Below are 22,604 nucleotides of genomic sequence, written 5' to 3' on the forward strand. Positions count from 1 at the left end.
AGTTAAAGATATCAATAATACTTCACTATAACAAGCTTGTATTTGACAAGTGATAGGGGATACAACTATTTAAAATACACTCAGAAAAATCTCATAATTATCTTTAATATTAAATCTACTCTTCCCCATTTAACAGCAGACACTAAGGTGAAAAAAGTACAAAGAAATGGAATTCAGTTAATTTATATTTTATCTATTAAATGAATGTTTCACAACTGTAATAATTTGTGAAAAGCACAAAATTCATAAGGAATTTTGCAGTTCTTGCATCTCATCTTAAGATATGAAATTACTGTAATAATTAAACTAATAAAATGTTTCACTGTACTCATGCATATACCAAAAATAATTCAGTGGTCTCAGTGTCATAGAGTGATTTTAGGAATAGAAGAATCATCATAACAAAACAATTCTCAGGACATTTGTAGAAGTCAGCAAATCTAAAGTAGCTACTGTATGTTTTAACTTACAGATACTTTTTTCTCATTTAAAAAAGTAAAATGACAAAAACCAAAGATGCATATTTAGTATACTAAAATTTCAAATTCATGAATAACTAAATACAAACTTTCAAGACAAGCTGACTTGGTCCATTCTTCCAAAAAGGTTTTTCTCAAACCCTCAGGAGCAGCAGAAAGATATGTCATAAATGCAGCAGCTAGTTGAGCTCTTTTTGGAAGAGTATCTAATTCCTCTGTTATCTCTGCAACCTAGAAAAAAAGAGAGTGATGTATGGATATGTTTTAACTTGGAAAAAATGACAGCTTCATAAGCGAGAGTTTTACTATAGAGGGGAAAAAATCATTTATGAGTTAAGGGATTAACCCCTGTCTTGAATAAATTGACAAAATGTAAAAATATAAACAAAGCTTTCAATTCTGCTGATCTTAAACAAATGTGTGAAATCCCAATATATTTGTAGAGATTAACATATTTTATCATTGAATTTTCCTAATAATTTTAATAAAAGCAGAACTTTTATTCCAAGTATAGTTTAATATGTACTGTGTGAATTAGCATCATTTTGTAAAATACAATTAAGATACAGAGAGTATGACAACAGTACAAAGCAAAGACAAATCTTCGAGACTCATTACTAAAAGCATGGCTGGCTAAAGCATAAGTGTGAGCAGAAAATGTAGCAAAACAGAAGTAATGGAAAAAGAGAGGCAGTGATTGGAGGGAACAACATTGTGGAAGGTTTCCCACGCCATGCGAAGGAGCTTCTATTTAACATGTGGTTATTATGAGCCATTGAAAGTCTTTAAACTAGGCTGTGAGTGATGGTATGGATTGGGTTTTAGAAAAATAATTAAACTGATAAATGAAGAATGAACCAATTAAAGGGTCAGATAGGAGCGAGACAAGTTGGGAGAATTCAGGATAAAAAAAAGAATTGGCATTAAGGAAAGAAGACAAATATAAGAGATATTTGCAAATGGATTATGACAAGTAAATAAGGAAGAAGAAGAGTCTAAGATAACTACATGTTTTTAGTTTTAATGCCTAGAAGAAAGATGCCTATGAGATACAGGAAATCATAGAGATTTGGATAGAAAAATAAAATAAATTTAAACATATGAGTTCCTGAGACAGTTAAATGCAACTATCTAAAGTACAGTTGGAAATATGAATTTAAAACTAAGCAGTCTAGAAATATAGATCTGGTCAGCATCATTATATAGGTGATACTCTTCTGGATGAAATAACCCAGAATAGTTGCAAAGAAGCTATGTGATAGGATACTGAGGCCAAACATTTCTGAATGAGCAGATGGTGAGAATGTGGTGAGAGAGGGAATCCACAAAACAAATAAAAACAAGAGACAACTTTTTACGAAGTACTTCAAGAAAAAATAAATGGCTAGTAGTGTAAAATCCTAATATCACTGTACTGGTAAAGGTAAGTTCCAAAAAAAAGAGTACTCCATTTTCCATCAACTCTTTTTCATCCCTGCCCTTCCCTTCAATAATATAGATAAAAAAGAGAAATAGGTTGCTTTGTCTAAAATCCACTCATATAAAGATACTGTGCTTAAAGATTAATTCACATAACAGCCATTAACATCTAGATCATTTTTTCTTAAGCCAGCCGAAAGTTAATGGATATTTCTCTCCTTTTTATTTTTTTAACATATATATTACATTACAGATCTCCTGTATTTTCAAGGAAGCCCTTATTTCTGACGTTTCTTTCTCACACGAACCTGTGCAGTCCATCTCTTGTGTTCTCTATCAAGCTGATTAATTAAGACTTCCGCAGCTTTAATTGTTTCTTGTGCTTTGCTTACTTCAGCTTCAAGTTTGGCAGCCTCTGAAGTCCTGCTCTGAAATCTGTGAAAACATTAAAGGCAAAGAAATGTAAGAGAGATTTGATTAAATTAACCTTAGGCAGTAAAGTGAACTTTTATATAAGAATTTAATTAATGATAATACTAATAGTATTTGTGTTCAAAATATCATTCATCAAATAGACACATATCCATATATACATACATATATATACACACATACATATGTATACATGTTATTTATATATATATATATATATATATATATATATATATAGTGTATAATTAATATAGGGCATTAATTCACTGTACTACTTCTCCATATGACATTCAAGACCCAATTATAAGATTGATCAAATTTATCTTTTCAGTGTTATTTTATTCTATCCTAGTCCAACAAAACTATAGGTAAATATCTGAGAATTTATTCTCAGAAAATGCTCTGTCCTTCATCTGCTGTGCCCTTCTTCAGGATGTTCCATTTTCCTAGAACACCTTCCATCCCTTCCTTATCCCTACCTCACTCCTCACTCTAATTTCATTAAATATCTAGCTATCAAACATATAAATAAAATTCACCTCAAATAGCCAATCCATTATATATTCTCTTCCTACATGCCCATTCACCCAAATTTATAACTCTTAAAATTTTTTCCTTAAAAAATACCTACACGATTTATAGTTTTATTAAATAAAATAGTAATATTCCACATGAATACTCAGTCTTTCAACAAATACATAATTGCTGATGAAATGCCAGGACGTGGAAACTTATTTCCAAACAGATTATTACACAGATCTCACCTGAGTGTGACGGTCTGATATTAAGTTCCTTGAACTTTACAGTACACTGTATTGCCTCTTTAAGTACTTTTTCCTTCTTCCCTTAAACAAGACTCTAGAACTCATATGTCCAATATGGTAGCCACTAGCAACAGGTGACTACTTAAATTTAAATGAATGAAAATTAAATAAAATTTTAAGTTCAATCCCTCAGTCATATTATCCACATTCAAAGTTCTCAATAGTAACCACATATTTTTAACGGCTACCGTAGTGGATAGCCAAGATTCCAAGATTCCAGGTCAGGGCACATACATGGGTTGCAGGTTTGATCCCCTGATGAGAGCATGCGGAAGACAATGTTTCCCTCCTCCTCTCCTCTCCTCTCCCCTTCCCTCCCCTCCTCTCCCCTCCCCTCCTTTCTTCTCTCTCTCTCTCTCTTTCTCTCTCTCTCTCTCTCAGCATGTCCTCAGGTAAGGATTAAAAACATAACAAACAAAAACAATGCTACCTTATGCTAACTACTCAATAAATACTGGACAATTACCTGAATGTTAAGTACTGATTCTGAGCATATGATACACACTATTTTTCTTATACTTCTTTAATTATACCTGGAAGAACATGATGTGATTTCTTTCCTGTATTTATAACATATAAAATATTCAAGAATATTGAAAACACTGGATTTATGGATTTGAGGTTTTCTGTTTGGTCTGGGTTTTTTTTTCTATAACTAAATATGTAAATATAGAGATAATTATTTCCAGACTACATAGAGAAAAACAGTCATAGTTTTAGTCGGATGAATTTCTTTCTTGGTACAATAATTTCTATTTCTTCCTTAAGAAAAAAAGTAAACATAACACACCACTTGAAAACAATGTGATCACATAAAAAGTGTTAGTTTCATAAACTGAAAGCAAACAATAACATATATTATATTTCATCACATACTGTAGTCCCCCTACTTCCCCCCGGCCCCGGGGTTTTTCTTTCTACGGATTCAGTTACCTGTGGCCAACCACCATCCAGAAATATTAAATAGAAAATCCCAGAAATAAATAATTCATAGGTTTTCAATTGTGGGCCATTCTGAGTAGTGTGATGATGTCTCATACCATCCAGCTCTGTCATACCCGGGAAATTAATCAGTCCCGTGTCCAGTGTATCCATGTTACACATACTACTCACCCTTAGTCATTTAGTAGCCATCTGAGTTATCAGATCGACTGTCACAGTATCACAGGGCTGTGTTCAAGTAACATGTATTTTACTTAATAATGGCTCCAAAGCAGAAGAGTAGTGATGGTGGCAGTTCGGATATGACAAAGAAAAGCTGCAAAGTGCTCCATTTAAATGAAAATGTGAAAGTTCTTGACTTAGAAAAGAAAAAAAGCTGTGTGCTGAGTTGTTAAGATCTAAAGTAAGAATGAACCTTCTACCCATGAAATTGTGAAAAAGGAAAAGGTAATTCATGCTAGTTTTGCTTTTGCACCTCAAACTACAAAATGTATGGCAACAGTGCATGATAAGTGCTTAGTTAAGATGAAAAGGCACTAAATTAGTGAGTAGAAGACATGAACAGAAAACGTGTTCTGATTGATGGCAACAAGTTATACCAGAAAGCAATGTATATATATAAGAAGACTTCAACAAGGGACCCCCTGAAACTAGTGACCAGAGTCTCACAAGTTTTATTATTGTACTAGAGACCAGGTGCACGAAAATTCGTGCACTGGGGGGAAGGGGGGGTCCCCTCAGCCCAGCCTATGCCCTCTTGCAGTCCGGGACCCCTTGGGGGATGTCCAACTGATGGCTTAGGCCCGCTCCCCAGGGGATCAGGCCTACACTGACAGTCAGACATCCCTCTGGCAGCCCTGGAGCCCTCAGGGGATGTCCACCTGCTGGTTTAGGCCCGCTGCCCGCGCAGAACGGGCCTAAGCTGTTAGTCGGACATCCTTAGCACTGCCATGGAGGTGGGAGAGGCTCCCGCCACTGCTGCTGCACTGGCCAGACATGAGCTGGCTTCTGGCTGAGCAGCGCTCCCCCTGTGCAAGCACACTGACCACCAGGGGGCAAATCCTGCATTGAGTGTCTTCCCCCTGGTGGTCAGTGTGTGTCATAGTGACCAGTCATTCCCGGTCATTCTACCATTCAGGTCAGTCATTCCCAGTCATTCCACCATTCAGGTCAATTTCATATTACCCTTTTATTATATAGGATTATTATATAGGATATTGGTATAAGTGTCCTATTTTATTATTTGTTATTGTTAATACTTATTTTGCCTAATCATAAATTAAACTTTATCATAGGTATGTATGTATAAGAAAAAACACAGTATAAATAGGATTCAGTGCTATCCACAGTGTCAGGCATCAATGGGGCATATTGGAACATATCTCACACTGATATGTTCCATTTCCCAATCTTTACAATTATTTTAAGTAAAATGTTCCCACATTTATAATAATTGCCATACTAATATTTTCTATCAGACACTAAATAACACTCACAGGAGCCAAAGGTACATGAAAGATTTTAAGATTAATAATATTCATAAATGGTCCTTAAATTTGAGTATAATATTGCACAGGGAATATCTTTTCAACACTAAAAAGCACAAAGTTAAAAGAATGGACTTTTAAAATGTCATCATACACTCTCATGGAAGATTATAGAATAGCATCATCTGAAATAAAGGAGTTTAAAACTTTAAAGTCAAAACAATAAGGAAACGGGAATGCCAAATGTAAACACTCTCAGTATTCACTCATTACATTTGATTTATCTTGCTCAATTTTCCAATGCTTGGGAATAAATATACATAAGTAAATATATAAATAGTGATAACTATATCAATGGAGACAAATATTTTTGTTCTTATCATAAAAACTTTTTTTTAAAAAAAGGAATACCTCCTATATTATTTTATACCTTTCCCAATTTTAGAGTGATAAATAACAAAAAAGGTGAAAATAGTAATTATAACTAAGATTTTCAAAAATAAAAAAATAGTTGAAGTATATTTTCAAATATCCAAAATGCATTTTAAAACTTAACTTACTTCTCTTTAAGTTCTGATACTTTTTGACCAACAGAATTAAGAAGCTCCTCTAGTTTCCTTTTTCTGTCTTCAGTTTTCTTCAAATTTCTAAAATATAATTGAATTTTATAAAAGTTATTCTATTTTAGATACCAACAAAATGCAGCACTAGCACCTTAAAATGTAATTTTGAAGTAAGTAAATAACAATGAAAACTATTAATAATCCAGTAGTCATAATACCTTTACTTAGAATTTGATATGAAATTAAAGCTAAAATTAAAAATGTATCTTCTGACTTAGCCATACCACTTACAGAAGCCTATCTTTAAAAATACTTGTGTGTGTAGATCTCGGAATAAAAATGGTAAACATAGTCAATTATCTACTATCTCTTCTAAAACTCTACAGAGTGAAACCAAGGGACTAAAAAAGATATGCATGTACAAGAAGAAAGATAATGAAGGAGAAAAGTATTACAAAAGAGTAATTCAATAAAATTTTGAAAGGTGAGAACATGCCAGAAATGCCACACAAGTTAAATGGCTTCAGAAAGAGAAGCTGAAAGAATTCTAAAATGCAGACAACAGGTACCTCTAAAATGCTCAGGAAATGTAGACAACAGAGGATTAAAAGTCATTATTACAAAGTGTTTGACCTCAGATTGCCTCCCCCACTGAAAGCGGACTATCTTCTTAACACAATCCTGGAAGTCGAGCTTATACCCCTCATCCACCCCCATCCATCCCACCCACAGCCTAGGCAGAAGCAATGAGGATTCTTCTACAGAAATGACTGGCCTCTTTCCCAAAAATTACCCACAAACATTGAGAGTTGCTATCAAATGGCCAGGCCACACTGTTGCATGCTGATGGGCATTTGTGCACTGCACAATCTCCTGGATTTACCAAAACACAGACTGCCGTCCTGACTGGTGTGGCTCGGTTGGTTGGGCATCATCCATGCACCAAAGGGTTGCCGGTTCCATTCCAGTCAGGACACATGCCCAGGTTGTGGGCCCATCTCCAGTAAGGGGTGTGCAGGAGGCAGCAGATCAATATTTCGCTCTCACATCGATGTTTCTCTCTTTTTCCCTCTCCCTTCCTCTCTCTCTGAAAATCAATAAAAATTCTTAAAAAAAAAAAAAAAAACACCATGAACTGAAAGGCCTCACTCTGCACCCCACACGTTGTATCTAATTCAGTAAGTCTGACTGAAGCTCAAAAATGTGTACTTTTAACAAGTTCCCAGGTGACACTGATGCTACTGCTTCGGGAACCACACCTGGAGAACCACCGCAATAGAATAAGGCCTTCAAATGTGACATCAAACTTTTTCTAGCCCAGTGTTCTAAACGCAGCCTAATTATTGATCACATATGATAGTATAATATAGATAATGTTAGACACTGAAAGATCTCAAAACATTTTTCATCCTATTTACCTTTGATTGGGAAGCTAATGTGAAGGAGGCGCTCTAGAAAAATGGACTAAACTAGGAAAGAGAAAGGCAAGGGCATTAATAAAAGAATGCAATCAGAAAAGAGACAAAGGTAATTCCCAGAAAAATGGTGAAGTGAAATCTCAAGATAATAGCTATAAGCACCAGGCCTAGGGAAGAACTAATTCACATTGAAACACAAGGGAAAAGGCTCCAGGATGGGTAATGCTAAGAAAAAAGTAAATAGAACATATAGATTCTGAATATGTTTTAGGGTCTGACAGGAAGGCTGCGAATAAATATGTGGTATGTAAACAGAAAAAATAATCAACTGAATAATCTGAGGTAATTGTTAAGAACAACAAAGAGGTGTCCAAGAAAGGAAATATAAAACATGTCTCAGCTGTGGAAAATATATAGTCAAAATAATGTATAAATGTAACACAAAAATTTCACAAAATTACATTCAGAAAATTATAAAGTTTAGGGGGCTAAAAAAAATCTCCTTATCTAGAATAAGAATAATGTCAAAAACTGAACAATCAAGAATATAACATACCTCATATTCTGCATAAGAACAAAGGAGATACAATATAATGCTCACCTAGTAACAGCAAATTGATATTTTTAAACCCAAAAAATAAATGGTTAAATTTTCCCTCCGCCTGCCCAGAGAATGTTTTAGAAAATACACACCAAACATTTCCTACAACTTAGAAGGTGAAAACAAATATAAAAGCCCACTATTTCCAAAACCTCCTTTTTTGTACTTTAATATTATCCCTCTACAAAACTTTAGCTCTTTCTAAAAGAACTTCTACCAACTTATCCTTCCAACAGCATAATAATGGCAGGGAAAGTTATTGGTTCTTCTTTCCATCTCCTTCCAATTGGTTTTCCTCTTCTTGGTCTGATTAACATTGAATTTGTAATTAGTTGACACCCTTTATATGATTTAATGTTTTTAGCTTCCTTTTTAGATATAGACAAGAAATCCTAAATAAGTCTTAATAATATAACTAAATCATCAAATTGATGAAAATAAATCAAGGTTAGAACTGTCGGTATTTTCTGTCACTTACGACTCCAATCGTGCCTGCTCCGTTTCCAAAGGCTGGATTCGCTCCAGGACATGGGAGTACTGCACGTTGGCTTTGACCCAGGCAGCCAAGGGAGCCGCGGCAGTGCTGGCACGCTTGGCATTCTGAAAAACCCATCAGTTATCCAGCTTCTTAACTTATTTTCAAATAATAACAGAATTAATTCTAGCATATGTTACTTAAGCATTTATTTCACAAATGAAGGTTTTGGTATGTAGCCAAAATAAAAACAAAGTGAGTTGCTATTTCATTAAGTATATCTCACTTCTTGCTTAAAAATCTTTCTGAATCTCATACAATCTTTAATATAATGATGTTTTATCAACATATTAAGTATTCTATTAGTCACATTTGTAATGACAATGTCTGTCCGCAATAATGTTTAAGCATCAATTCTTTCTCTTCTCTACATGGAATACATCTTTATTAAATAAAAGCAATTTCAAAACATGGTTTTTAGTGTTAAAGAAGATGTACAAAGCATTTTTAATAAGGGATCTAAAAAACATACCAGAATCATGGAGTTTAAACTATTCACTTAAATTAGATACAAGTATCCTAACACAGACATCTATTATTATCTGACAAGTACACAGGAAGAAAGAAAAACATACCAGGCAAGCTGGACCTGATATGGTAGATGGGACCTTACCACTGACAGACCAGAGTGAGATTTAAAAATCACTTATGCTAATAAATATGCACCACACCGCAACTTGGATTCTAGTCTACCTAATTCTGACGGTAAATGCTTACTACCTATAATATGTACAGCTTATTTTTAAAAACTTGTAGTTATTAGACAATCTAAGCAATTGATAATGTCATCACTTTTTAATTTGCAGGATATTATAAAGCATTGAAAAGGAATTTATGGCATAACTTTAAAAAATTACCTTTGGATCAAAAGATCCTTTATTTTTATGAAGAAGTTCTTCAACACTGTCTCTTATTTCCTTTGGAATATTTCGTGCATCAAAAGTTGCTATGTCTTCTCTCACACCTCTTTTTGCGAGGAAACTAAAATTAAAGCATATTACTTCAAATGAGGTTAAATAAAATTTGCTAGTTCTTACAAAAATATCAATTTAACAAAATAGCGTATGTAATCATTGTAATCTATTAGCTAACAAAAAATAGGGGACTGAAGTATGTAAGCTTTAAAAAGACTACCCACATTTTTTATAAACAAGGAGGAACTACAAAAAGCTGCACAACAAATTTCCTAATATTCTGTGAATAACCTGTAGCAATGAAATAAAGAAATTACAATCCTGTTATTCTACCCACATCCCTTTATGTGAACTACGTGGTACTCATATGTTCTAGGATATGCAAGAAATTTTTCTGCTTTCTAAGATATTTAAAGTGGTCTCTGAACCTAAATCTCCTCTCCCAACTCCAGATAGAAAAGGACTTTACTACCAATCTAAATCCTAAAATGTAATTGAATACCGTAACAACACTGATATAGTATAAAACCTGAAGCTGCATTGTAGCCTATTTAGTTAAGACTCAGTCTTTCCTAGTAGCTTGGCCAGCGTGGCTCAGTGGTTGTGTCAACCTGTGAACCAGGACCTCAAGGTTCAATTCCCAGTCAGGGCACATGCCCAGGTTGTGGGCTCAATCCCCAATATGGGCGTACAGGAGGCAGCCGATTGGTGATTCCATTCATTGATGTTTCTCTCTCACACTCTCTCTTTCTCCTTCTCCCTCTCTCCCTCTCCCTCTTTCTCTCTGAAATCAATAAAAATACTTTTTTAAAAAACAAAAAGACTCAATTATTTCCTAGTATACATTATTCTTGTGTTATTTATGGAGCTCTCACTCTCTCTGACTATACCACCAAGAGTGCCAAACTCTCTGGGCTAGTGACTATATTTTCTTCATCAGTAAATGACAGTAAACACGATGTGAGTACCAAATAAATGATCATATCTATTGAGACATTCTTAAAAGATTTTAAGGCTTTCCTATTCTCCTCTTTTGATACTTTTAACAACCACTTATGGAGAAAGAAAAACGTAGATCTCGATATATTGTTACATAGAGTATCTTGAGATATCAGAGCAAAGTGTGAAACCAGATAATTAGATGAAGTTCAGAGTGAGAAACAAAATAACAAATATTTTAAAATATAAAGGAATGTGTAATTTATTGATGAAATAATAACATTTTTCACAAATTCAAAAACTTACCTTTTCATGCTCACCCAAGATGTATCAAAGATACCCATCAACCTTAAAACTCCTTCAAGAATGTCCCTGATTACATCAGGGGGCATACGCAGTGAGCGAATTTCTGAAAGAGATTCTGGCTTAATGTTTCCAACTGCTAGTTTCGCTTCATACACTAGAGGCTAAAAGACATAAAGGGCATTTTCAACTTCAAAATATACACATAAAAAAATTGTTAGATCATTACAAATCATTGCATATTTGTCATTTTAATAAAATGACTCTAGTTAAACATGCTTTCTCTTCCAATATCAAAATGCTTTAAAACATAAAGTACAAAATGTTCAAAGTCAAGAAAGTAAGAGTCCTTGCCATAACAGCATCACTCTAATCTGAAAGATCTAATTTGTTTTGAGACAAGTTGCCAGTTTCAAAGCTCTTTATATTCTAAGACTATTTAGTTAATTTAGTCAAATCTCCAGAAAAGGAGCCTACGAGTTTGTCTTAATTTACCTACAACACATTTTTTTCCTCCACAGTCAAAACAACATGATTCACAGGAAACAGATTATTTTTTTTTAATTACCATCAATTAATTTGCTTACTTCTCCTAGGAGAATTCCCTTCCTGCTTCTTTTACAAATAATATTCTAGTTACAGCCACATTTGATGCTATTAGAACATAACTTCAGCAAATAATGTTTAAACTCCTATATACAATTGATAGTCAAAAATGTTAGTCTTACCTGTACTTCTTTTAATTCATCATCAATTTTGTTTTTTCTTTCTTCAATTTTAACAACTTCGTCTGCTATTCTATGCTTCAGTTTTTCAAGTTCTGTCTTTTGCTCACTTGCATCCTACAGAAATATTTAAATGAAATCCCCACAAATTTTAATGCACTCGAAATTTAAAAGCATGATACCTAAAATATAAGTTTTTTCAAAATGACATTTTCTATTAAATGATTTTCTAATTTGACATCAGAATTTCTAAAGAGCCTGGAAAACCAATGATACAATATACTCTATTTACTATCAGGAAGTTCCTATGCTTTATATGTTTTAATTTTTTTGGACAGCAAAGCACTAAATGCTTATTATATATAAACCAAACAAGTCAGAAATACATAAATTAGAAAATGATTATAATACACAGTTAACACTTGCAAAAAAAAAAAAAAAACCCCAGAGAGGTTAGTACTATTATGCTAATTTCATAAATGAGGAAGTAAAAATGAAGTCTTCTATAATTCTAATAGTAAAGACTAATAATTCTTAAAGACTACAGTATATTAGAAGTTTCTATACTTTATTTTTGAGAAAAATTAATTGAAATCATGACAATAATTTGAAGGGAAATATATGAACAAAATTAGTAAAAATTCAAAGGACAATAAATTATATATATATATAGCTAATATGCTAAGTTTCCAACCATTCGACCGGTAGCTATGATGCGCATGATCACCAGGGGGCAGATGCTCACTGCACAGGCATGGAAACATGGAACACACTGATGAATCTCAGAGAAAAGAGCGGAGGAGGGAGCGCGGGAAGAGATTAACCACAGATCTTATACGCATACTAGAGGCCCACTCAGCCTAGCCTGTGCCCTCTCGCAATCCGGGACCCCTCAGGGGATGTCGGACTGCCACTTTCGGCTGATCCCCGCAGGCCAGGCCTAGGGACCCCACCAGTCCATGAATCCAAGCACCAGGCCTCTAGTATATAAATAAGACATGAATTATTTTCTTGCTCCTGAAAGCAAAATCAAGGGTCCTACATACATAAAAATGCTTAAATACTATGAATGTTTGTATTTTTTTTTATAATAATAGAAAAACCAAAGAGGAAATTAATCAAGAAACCTGTCAAAAGTCCTTACAACAGTGGTTCTCAAACATATTATAATCATTCAGGGAGCTTAAAAATTAATGCCTGGTGTCCTATTGCCAAGTGTGTTGATTTACTTATTCTGGATGCAGCTAGGCCACAGATATTTTTAAAGACTTCCAAGGTGGTTCCAATCTATAATCAAAATTGAGAATCACTGAACCAACCAACTTTCTATATCCCACTCTTTTCTTCAGGTACCTTACACATCATCAGCTCAATCGAATTTTCTACCTTCCATAAGCACCTCTCCCTTTGTATCTGCTACCATTCCTAAACAGGAAAAGTATTTTCTTTATCTCCACAATCAAAATCTTCTTTAAAGGCCCAGCTGATGTGTTCCTTCTTTTATTAAATTTCTCTTCCAAATGGAAGTTACCCTTATTCTGAGTTCCTATTATATTTAATTTGTACACGCCTCATGCCACCAACTTTAGAAGTTGCACAGTTTGGTATTTAAGCTGTCTCTCTTTTTTTTAAAAATAAAATAATAAACGGAAATGTCTGCTATTTACAATTAAGCAAAACTAATTAACTTATAATATGACATATACACTTATTCTTCTGTCAGCCAATACAACTAGCAACAGTCTTAGAAAACCCTCTTTTTAGAGTATCCCAGAGAAAAGAGTATTAAAGCAGTCAATGTATATTACTCTTGTTCACTAGTCTGAGAGAACACAGACACCATAGTATTGAATATTTTCCTTTTATAAATACACAATTACTATTATCCTTACTTAGCCTTCACTTTTTCCATATTTCAAATCACTCTTTGAAGTTAAGAGGTATTTGACAGATGTTTTTCATAATCAAAATTGCCTGCTGCTTTAAAAAAATATTTATATTAATTTGGTTCTAAACTGCCTTCAGAAAAAAGTTTTACAATATGAAAATCACATTTGATTTTCTGATACACCACTTACCAGGTAAGGGACTCAAAATTATCTTGGAAATACTGAATATGTACATAACCATCAATTATCTGGAAATGATAAAAATTTCCCATATGCCAATGAATCTATTTTGACCTATCAGGTGAACTATCCCTTTCATTATGTCATTCGAATCAGTCCAGACAACCCTCTTTTAGAGCTCACAATATGTAAGTCCCCTTCCCATATTCGGATTTCCAATGAAGATGACCAGACAAAAAGGAAGCCCCTTTTGTGAATAGTGAGAAGACAAAATAAAATATACTATATTTGAGAAAAAGGAAATTTCATAAAATATCCTCTGAGAGCTAAGTAGAGATACTGCTACACTGAAACAAAAAAAGAGAACACTCCCAAAAGGGAACATTTAGAGGTTTAAAAAAAACTTCCTGAAAAATAATATAACAGCAGAAATGAAAAATTCAGTAGGAGAATTAGAAAATAAAGTTGAGGAAATTCTGAAGAAATTAAAGCAAAACTATAGAAAAGAAAACAGGTTAGAAAACAAGAAAATTACAGAGCTAGACCAGGAAGCTCCAAGACAAAATAATAAATATTCTAAAAAGCAAGAACAGAGAAATGAAGGAAAAGGAATTATCAAGGAATTTAAGGAAATTACCCATACGTTTTCAGGTGGATAGAACCCACATGGTATCTGACACATTGAATGAAAATAAACCTAAACCAAGGCAGAGGTCATAACTTTCAGAGCAAGAAAAACAAAGATCTAAAAGATTTCAAGGGAGAGAAAAAACAGTTCACACTTCAAAGGATCAAGAGTTAAAATAGCTTTGAGTGTGCCCTGGCTAGTGGGTCAGTTAGTTGAAGTGTCATCCTGTACACCAAAATGTTGCAGCTCAATTACCACTCAGAGCACATACCTAGGTTGCGGGTTCAATCCCAGGTCGGGGTACATAAGGAAGGCAACCAATCAGTGTGTTTCTCTCTCTATTTCTCTCTCTCTCTCTCAGTAAAAATCAATATGCCCTCAGGTGAGGATTGAAAAGAAAGGAGGAACCAAAATGTACGAGAGCATCATGAAAGGATATGAAGACATAAAAGAATACCCGGACAAAAAAAGAAATATTTGTGTAGATGGTTGTAAAGGAATGAAAAAAAAAGTAAAAGAAATATTTGAAAGGGTTTAACAAAGAAAGGCAATGACAAAAGGGAATACAATTAAAATATTAAAATATCATGAAAATATAAATAGAATGAATAAAGACTTATTTTATAAATACTGAGAATATAAAGACAGGGAAAACCCATGAAGCCTAATGAAGATAGCTTTTTTAAAAAATACTCACCTAAGGATATGTTCATTGATGAGAGACAGAGAGAGAGAGAGAGAAAACAGTTTTTGTAAAAATAAAATAAAATATCAACAACTAGCAGAGGGTAAACAAATAAAATTGCTCATAGACAAATCTATACAAATTTAAAATGTTTATATTTTTACATTTATGGGTTATAGATAAATTATTATATGATGAATTGAGGAGAAAATAGTTAAGATTTAAAACAATGTGAAAATACCATGTTCTTTTACAAAAGCTCAAGCACACAATACTATTAGTCAGACTCAGCATAGACAAGCAGTGTTTTTAAGTCACTTAAGTAAAAAGGGTATTTCTCACACTGATGAACAATCAGGTATGAATGGCTCCCTATTGCTTGCATCCCTCTGCTCTCTGAACATCACCTGCATTGATACTGTGATCTCCTGAAGGGCAGCGTCCGCCTCATCTTGCTTAGTTTTAAGTAACACACTTTGTTCTCCAGCTTTTCTGTTCAGTTCATCCACAAGGGCTTTAGCTTCATTTAGTTTAGATACACCAGCCTGTATTAATAAAATATTGATTGGCAATATTTTTTAAAAGAAATTTCAGACACACACAGCCTATAATCTCAAGCAAAAATGCAAATGTGCACATATAAAACATTCACAAGTAAACTTAGTTTTTTTTAATTGCAAATTATACTGATTTATTCAATTGTATAACCATTAAGATATAGTAAAAGACTCCAAAGAGGCTTAAAAAACAGATTCTTAAGCATCACAATAAAGCTAAACAGATCAACACATATTTGATAGCTTAAGCACAAGGTTTTTATCTACTGTAGTAGATGAGAAAGAAAATAGAAAGCAAGAAAAAATTCAGCAAATCTTTCCCATTTTCAGTCTCATAAATGGTGGTAAAAGAATTCATGGGCCATTTTTTGTATACTGAACATTTGGACTTGTCTGTCTAATATCTATATTTTTTATAAGACACTGCTTCACATGTGGTTCTGGTGGGTTATTCTTCAAAATCCTTGCCAATTCTTTGGGTGATCATTTGACTCTGGCCTGGCAATTATGGTATCCCACTGCCCATGAACTATCCAAGGAATAGACATGAAAAATATTACCTCTTTTCTATGACTTGGGTGTTTGTCAGAAAATTTAGGCAGATAGTAATGGCAAAAAAGGAATGTAACCAATATTTATTAGTCCCCAATATAGAGGACAGGCATTGTACTGGTTCTTTAAATATATCCTTTATCTAATACACACACACACACAACAACCACTGACCCAACTAAGCTGCAACTTAGCAAGCTTAAGTGATTTATCCACAGAAGCCTAGAGAACTAAATCAAGAAATTAAACCTCTCAAAGCATGTACAGTTAGTGGCTTAAAATAAATAAAAATTAATCATTAGAAAAATGGATAAAGATACTATAAATTAAGATAAATTCTAGTTTATTACACTAACAAAGAGAAGCTAAAACTTTAAAAAGAAAATGCTGACAACTTCTGAAGCTGGCATTTTAATGCCACATTTTGCTTAAGCTCTAAAATTATAAAAGAGGAAAATATTCAGAAAGCACTGAGTGACATGGCTAGAATGTTTTATATAAAATATAATTTGAATGTTTATTATAAAGCATAATCATGGCTATGTTTTAATCAATAATAGGTACTTCAGAATTTTTAAAATGCTTTCATGTGATAGGGACTTTTAATGACAGCAACATAAGCTATAATACCACAAAAATACCATACACTTAAGAAGAGGAATAATTATTGAATCAAAAAATATAAAAACATTACTACAATTTAGTGGGCAATACAAACAAGGCATTTAATATAGTAAAATGTTTACTTATATTAAATATATACCACAGAAAACAAGGATTGTTGTTCTTATAGATAATTCAAGATTACCAATATTATACCTGTAAATGACTTTGCCTTTTTAATAACTCCTTTTTCTTGCTGCTACTAATGGCAGAATATACATGTAAGAAGGTCATATATCGGCTTGGTGTAGCACCATATGCTTTACAAGATTCATGGATTAATAAAAATGATTTTAAAAAATCAGGATCAACTAGAAAGAGATAGAAAACAAAAATTACTTAATATATGCATGATCCATTAAGAATTAGAGAAAATAGGCTGCATGGACATGCTCCCAGGAATAGGCTGGAATTACAACTAAAATACAGAAAAACTTCATGAATAGTCAACTGAAGACTCGCAGAAGAGAACCCTGATACCCAAGAACCAAAAATAGAGACTGCATAGAGACTGGTAAGAGGGGCAGAAGGGTGAAAGGGCTGGTTGGGGACCCATAGACAACAGCTGAAGTTCTGGAGAGATATTTCAGCTGTGGAGGAAGCCACTGAGAACTCTGGGATTTAATCACCAAGCTGGGCCCCCCAGCAGAGAGCACTAAAATTGAGAAGGGTACCCACATAACATCTGGCTGTGAAAAGCAGTGGGGTTGCTGCCTGCCAGGGAGCAACGACTGAAAATTCAGGCATCCTCTTGAAATGCACAAAATTCCCTGTGGAACCACCCACCTTGTGCTTAGGCAGAGGGAGGGCAGGGTGGACTGGAGCTATGTGAGCAGACACCACAATTGGGGACTCAGGGGTTAGAGCTCAGAAGGCAGAGATTAACAGTTTCCTGTACTGAGTCATCACCTCATGCAACAGAGAACATCTTTCCCACACAAACATTTGCCCTGCTTGTGGGGGTAGGGAGGGGAGACACTTGACCCACCCTCTTGGAAAACACCTTGCCCTGAGGCCACTTAAGAGACTGAAAATAACAATTAGCCTCCAGGAAGAAGCAACTGCTCCACCCTGTTGAAAAAAAACTCTCACCACTGAGGACAATTGCCTGGGGGCAATTGAAATCAAAATCCTATCAGTCTGCAGGCGGAGAGCCGTTCGGTCTCTGGAGGCTTTGAGTCTTTGCCTGATCTAATTTGCCAGAAACAACATTTGACACTGTCCTGCACTAGAGATTGAGAGGTGTAGAGGATCTACCTAATAAATAGTCACAAACCCAAACAGACAGCCAAAATGAGGTGACAAAGAAACAACTCCCAAATGAAAGAACAAAAGAATTCTCCAGAAGAAGAGATAAATGAATCAGAGATAAGAAATTTATTTGAAACATTACCAGCGGGTTCTCAACCTGTGGGTCGCGACCCCTTTGGCGGTCGAACAACCCTTTCACAGGGGTCACCTAAGACCATCCTGCATATCAGATATTTAAATTACGTTTCATAACAGTAGCAACATTACAGTTATGAAGTAGCAACGAAAATAATTTTATGGTTGGGGTCACAACATGAGGAACTGAATTTAAAGGGCCAGAAGGTTGCGAACCACTGCATTAGAGTCCTTATTTGCAGATGACATGATATTGTACATAGAAAACCCTCAAGACTCCATCAAAAAATTATTATACTTAATAAATGAATTCGGCAGTGTAGCAGGATACAAAATTAACGCCAAGAAATCTATGGCATTTCTATACACCAATAGTGAACTTACAGAAAGAGAGACTAAAAAAGCAATCCCATTTACCATTGCACCAAAAAAATTAAGATACCTAAGAATAAACCTAACTAAGGAGGTAAAAGACCTATATGCAGAAAATTACAGGACACTGAAAAAAGAGATAGAGGAAGACATAAACAGATGGAAGAACATACCATGTTCATGGATTGGTAGAATCAACATCATCAAAATGTCCATACTACCCAAAGCAATCTATAGATTCAATGCACTCCCCATTAAAATACCAACGGCATATTTAACAGACCTAGAACGAACTTTCCAAAAATTCATCTGGAATAAAAAAATGACCCCGAATAACTGCAGCAATCCTGAGAAAGAAGAACAAAGTAGGTGGGATCTCAATACCAGATATCAAGCTGTATTACAAAGCCACTGTTCTCAAAACAGCCTGGTACTGGCACAAGAACAGACATATAGATCAATGGAATAGAATAGAGAACCCAGAAATCAACCGAAACCACTATGCTCAATTAATATTTGACAAAGGAGGCATGAACATACAATGGAGTCAAGACAGTCTCCTCAAAAAATGGTGTTGGGAAAATTGGATAGATACATGCAAAAAAAAATGAAACTAGTCCACCAACTTACACCACACACAAAAATAAACTCAAAATGGATAAAGGATTTAAACATAAAACGGGAAACCATAAAAATACTAGAGGAATCCACAGGCAGCAAAATCTCAGACATATGCCAAAGCAAATTCTTCACTGATACTGCTCCTAGGGGAAGGGAAACTAAAGAGAAAATAAACAAATGGGACTACATCAAAATAAACATTTACAGGGAACTCATAAAACTTAACAAAAGGAAGATAAACAACCCAATCAAAAAGTGGGCAATGGATCTAAATAGATACTTTTCGAAAAAAGACAGAAGAAAGCCCTAGCCTAGCTGGTTTGGCTCACTGGATAGAGCATCGGCCTGGGGACTGATGGGTCCCAGGTTTGATTCCGGTCAAGGGCATGTACCTTGGTTGCAGGCACATCCCCAGTAGGGGATGTGCAGGAGGCAACTGATCGATGCTTCTCTCTCATACATGTTTCTAACTCTCTATCCCTCTCCCTTCCTCTCTGTAAAAAATCAATAAAATATATTTTTAAAAAAAGAAAACAGAAGAAAGGCCAAGGGACGTATGAAAACATGCTCAAAGCCACTAATCATCCGAGAGATGCCAATCAAAATGACAATGCTGTACCATCTCACACCTGTCAGAATGGCTATCATCAACAAATCAACAAATGACAAGTGCTGGCGAGAATGTGGATAAAAAGGAACCCTTGTGCACTGCTGGTGGGAATGCAGACTGGTGTAGCCACTGTGGGGAACAGTATTGAGTTTCCTCAAAAAACTAAAAATGAAACTCCCATTTGACCCAGTGATCCCACTTCTAGGAATATATCCCAAGAAACTAGAAACACCAATTAGAAAGGATATATGCACCCCTATGTTCATAGCAACACAATTCACCATAGCTAAGATTTGGAAACAGCCTAAGTGCCCATCAGCAGATGAGTGGATTAAAAAACTGTGGTACATCTACACAATGGAATTCTACATGGTGGTAATAAAAGGAGTTCTTACCATTTGTAATAGCATGGATGGAACTGGAGAGCATTATGCTAAGTGAAATAAGCCAGTCGGAGAAAGATAAATATCACATGATCTCACTCATTTATGGAGTATAATGAACAACATAAACTGATGAACAAAAACAGATCCAGAGACAGAGAAACATCAATCAGACCATCAAACCTCAGAGGGAAGGTAGGGGAGGGTGGAGATAAGAGGGAGAGATCAACCAAAGGACTTATAGGCATGCATATAGGCCTAACCAATGGACACAGACAACAGGGGGGGTGAGGGCATGAGTGGGGGATATGGAGGGCAATGTGGGGATAAGGACACATATGTAATAACTTAATCAATCAATAAATTTTTTTTTAAATGTCCATACTACCAAAAGCAAGCTATAGATTCAATGTAATCCCTATCAAAATACCAACAGCTTATTTCACAGACCTAGAACAAACTCTCCAAAACTTATATGGATCCAAAAAAACCCCAAATAACCATAGCAATCTTGAGAAAGAAGAACAAAGTTGGAAGATCACAATACCAAGTTATACTACAAAGCCATTATACTCAAAACTGTATGGTACTAGCACAAGAACAGACAGATAGACCAATGGAACAGAACGGAGAACCCAGAAATCGACCCAAGCCATTATGCCCAATTAATATTTGACAAAGGAGGCAAGAGCATACAATGGAGTCATGACAATCTCTTCAATAAATAATATTGGGAAAATTGGACAGATGCATGCAAAAAAATGAAATTAGTCCACCAACTTACACCATACACAAAAATAAACTCAAAATGGAGAAAAGACTTAAATGTAGGACATGAAACCCTAAAAATTTTAGGAGAAACCATTGGCAACAAAATCTTAGACATCTCTCGTAGCAATATCTTTACGGATACACATCCTAGGACAATGGAATCTAAGGAGAAAATATACAAATGGGACTACATCAAAATAAAAAGCTTCTGCACAGCAAAAGAAACCATCAACAAAATAACAAGAGAGCCCACTGCATGAGAGAACATATTTGCCAATGTGACATCCAATACGGGGTTAACCTCCAAAATTTACAGGGAACTCATACAAAAGGAAGATAAACAATCCAATTAAAAATGGGCAAAGGACCTTAATAGACACTTTTCCAAAATGGACATATGGAAGGCCAAAAGGCATATGAAAAAATGCTCAAAGTCACTAATCACCCCAGAGATGCAAATCAAAATGACTATGAGATACCACCTCACAGAGGTTAGTATGGCTATCATCAACAAATCAACAAAGGACAAGTGTTGACAAGGATCTAGAAATAAAGGAAACCTCATACACTGCTGGTGGGAATACAGACTGAGGCAGCCTCTGTGGAAAACAGTTTGGAGTTTCCTCAAAAAATTACAAGTGGAACTACCATTTGACCCAGTTATTCCACTTCTAGGAATATATCCCAAGAATTCAGAAACACCCATCAGAAAGAACATATGCAGCCCTATGTTCATAGCAGTGCAATTTACAATAGCTTAGATCAGTGGTTCTCAACCTTGGCTGCACATTAGAATCACCTGGGAATCTTTTTAAAATCCTGATTTCTGGGCCTCATCCTCCGGAAATTCTGTTTCTTTGTTACTAATGTTGTGGCCCCACCCCTTAACAAAGAAACAGAATTTCTGGAGGATGATTCCCAGGTGATTCTAATGTGCAGCCAAGGTTGAGAACCGCCGGTTTAGATTGTTTTTGGAAACAATCTAAGTGCCCATCAGCAGCTGAATGGATTAAAAGGCTGTGGTACATCTATACAATGGAATACTATGCTGCTGTAAAAAAGAAGGAACTCTTACCATTTGCAACAGCATGGGTGGAACTGAAGAGCATCATACTAAGTGAAATAAGCCAGTCAGAGAAAGATAAATATCACATGATCTCACTCATATGTGGAATATAATGAACAACATAAACTGATAGACAAAAATAGACCCAGAGACATAGAAACATCTAACAGATTGTCAAACCTCATAGGGAATGCAGGGGTGGGCGGAGGAGTGGGAGAGATTAACCAATAAACTCATATGCATATATGTATAACCCATAGACACAGATAATAGGGTGGTGAAGACTTGGCGGGGAGGGGTTTGGAAGGGGCAACAGCGGGGGAAAAGAGACATATATAATACTTTCAACAATAAACATTTATTAAAAAAAAGTTTAGGCTTCTAGCGAAATACTCTAAGCAATAAGAAGGTGTTCAGATCACTGGAGTCAAATATCTATATATATAAAAGGGCAATATGCTAATTAGACTGGACGTCTTCTAGATGTCCTTCCTGACGAAGCCAGGACTGGAGGGAAGCCAGCTGGGTCCCAGGTGCCTGCAGGCAGCCTGAGGGAAGCCAGCCCAGGTCCTGGGTGCCTGTGGGTGGCCGGAGGAGGGAAGCAACCCAGATCCTGGGTGCTGGAGGAAAGCTGGTGCCGGCAGCCCAGGTTCCAGGTGC

General features: G+C 35.2%; 1 protein-coding gene across 4 annotated transcripts in view; it reads right to left on the reverse strand.

The window, feature by feature from the left end:
- DYNC2H1 (dynein cytoplasmic 2 heavy chain 1) overlaps positions 1–22,604 on the reverse strand; it is a 297,101-nt gene that overhangs the window by 166,126 nt on the left and 108,371 nt on the right. For all 4 annotated transcript variants that reach the window (XM_070426022.1, XM_070426020.1, XM_070426023.1 and 1 more), the window contains exons 54-62: positions 16,892–17,046; positions 15,371–15,508; positions 11,585–11,698; positions 10,860–11,020; positions 9,558–9,681; positions 8,644–8,765; positions 6,144–6,230; positions 2,207–2,333; positions 569–710 (exon numbers count right to left, since the gene is read on the reverse strand). In XM_070426022.1, the coding sequence (XP_070282123.1) occupies positions 569–710; positions 2,207–2,333; positions 6,144–6,230; positions 8,644–8,765; positions 9,558–9,681; positions 10,860–11,020; positions 11,585–11,698; positions 15,371–15,508; positions 16,892–17,046 (1,170 nt within the window). The remainder of the gene's footprint in view (positions 1–568; positions 711–2,206; positions 2,334–6,143; positions 6,231–8,643; positions 8,766–9,557; positions 9,682–10,859; positions 11,021–11,584; positions 11,699–15,370; positions 15,509–16,891; positions 17,047–22,604) is intronic.

Source organism: Myotis yumanensis, unplaced genomic scaffold (genome assembly GCF_028538775.1).
Source record: "Myotis yumanensis isolate MYYU_CA2020_CCGP unplaced genomic scaffold, mMyoYum1.0.hap1 SCAF_10, whole genome shotgun sequence".
NCBI classification, from domain to species: domain Eukaryota; kingdom Metazoa; phylum Chordata; class Mammalia; order Chiroptera; family Vespertilionidae; genus Myotis; species Myotis yumanensis.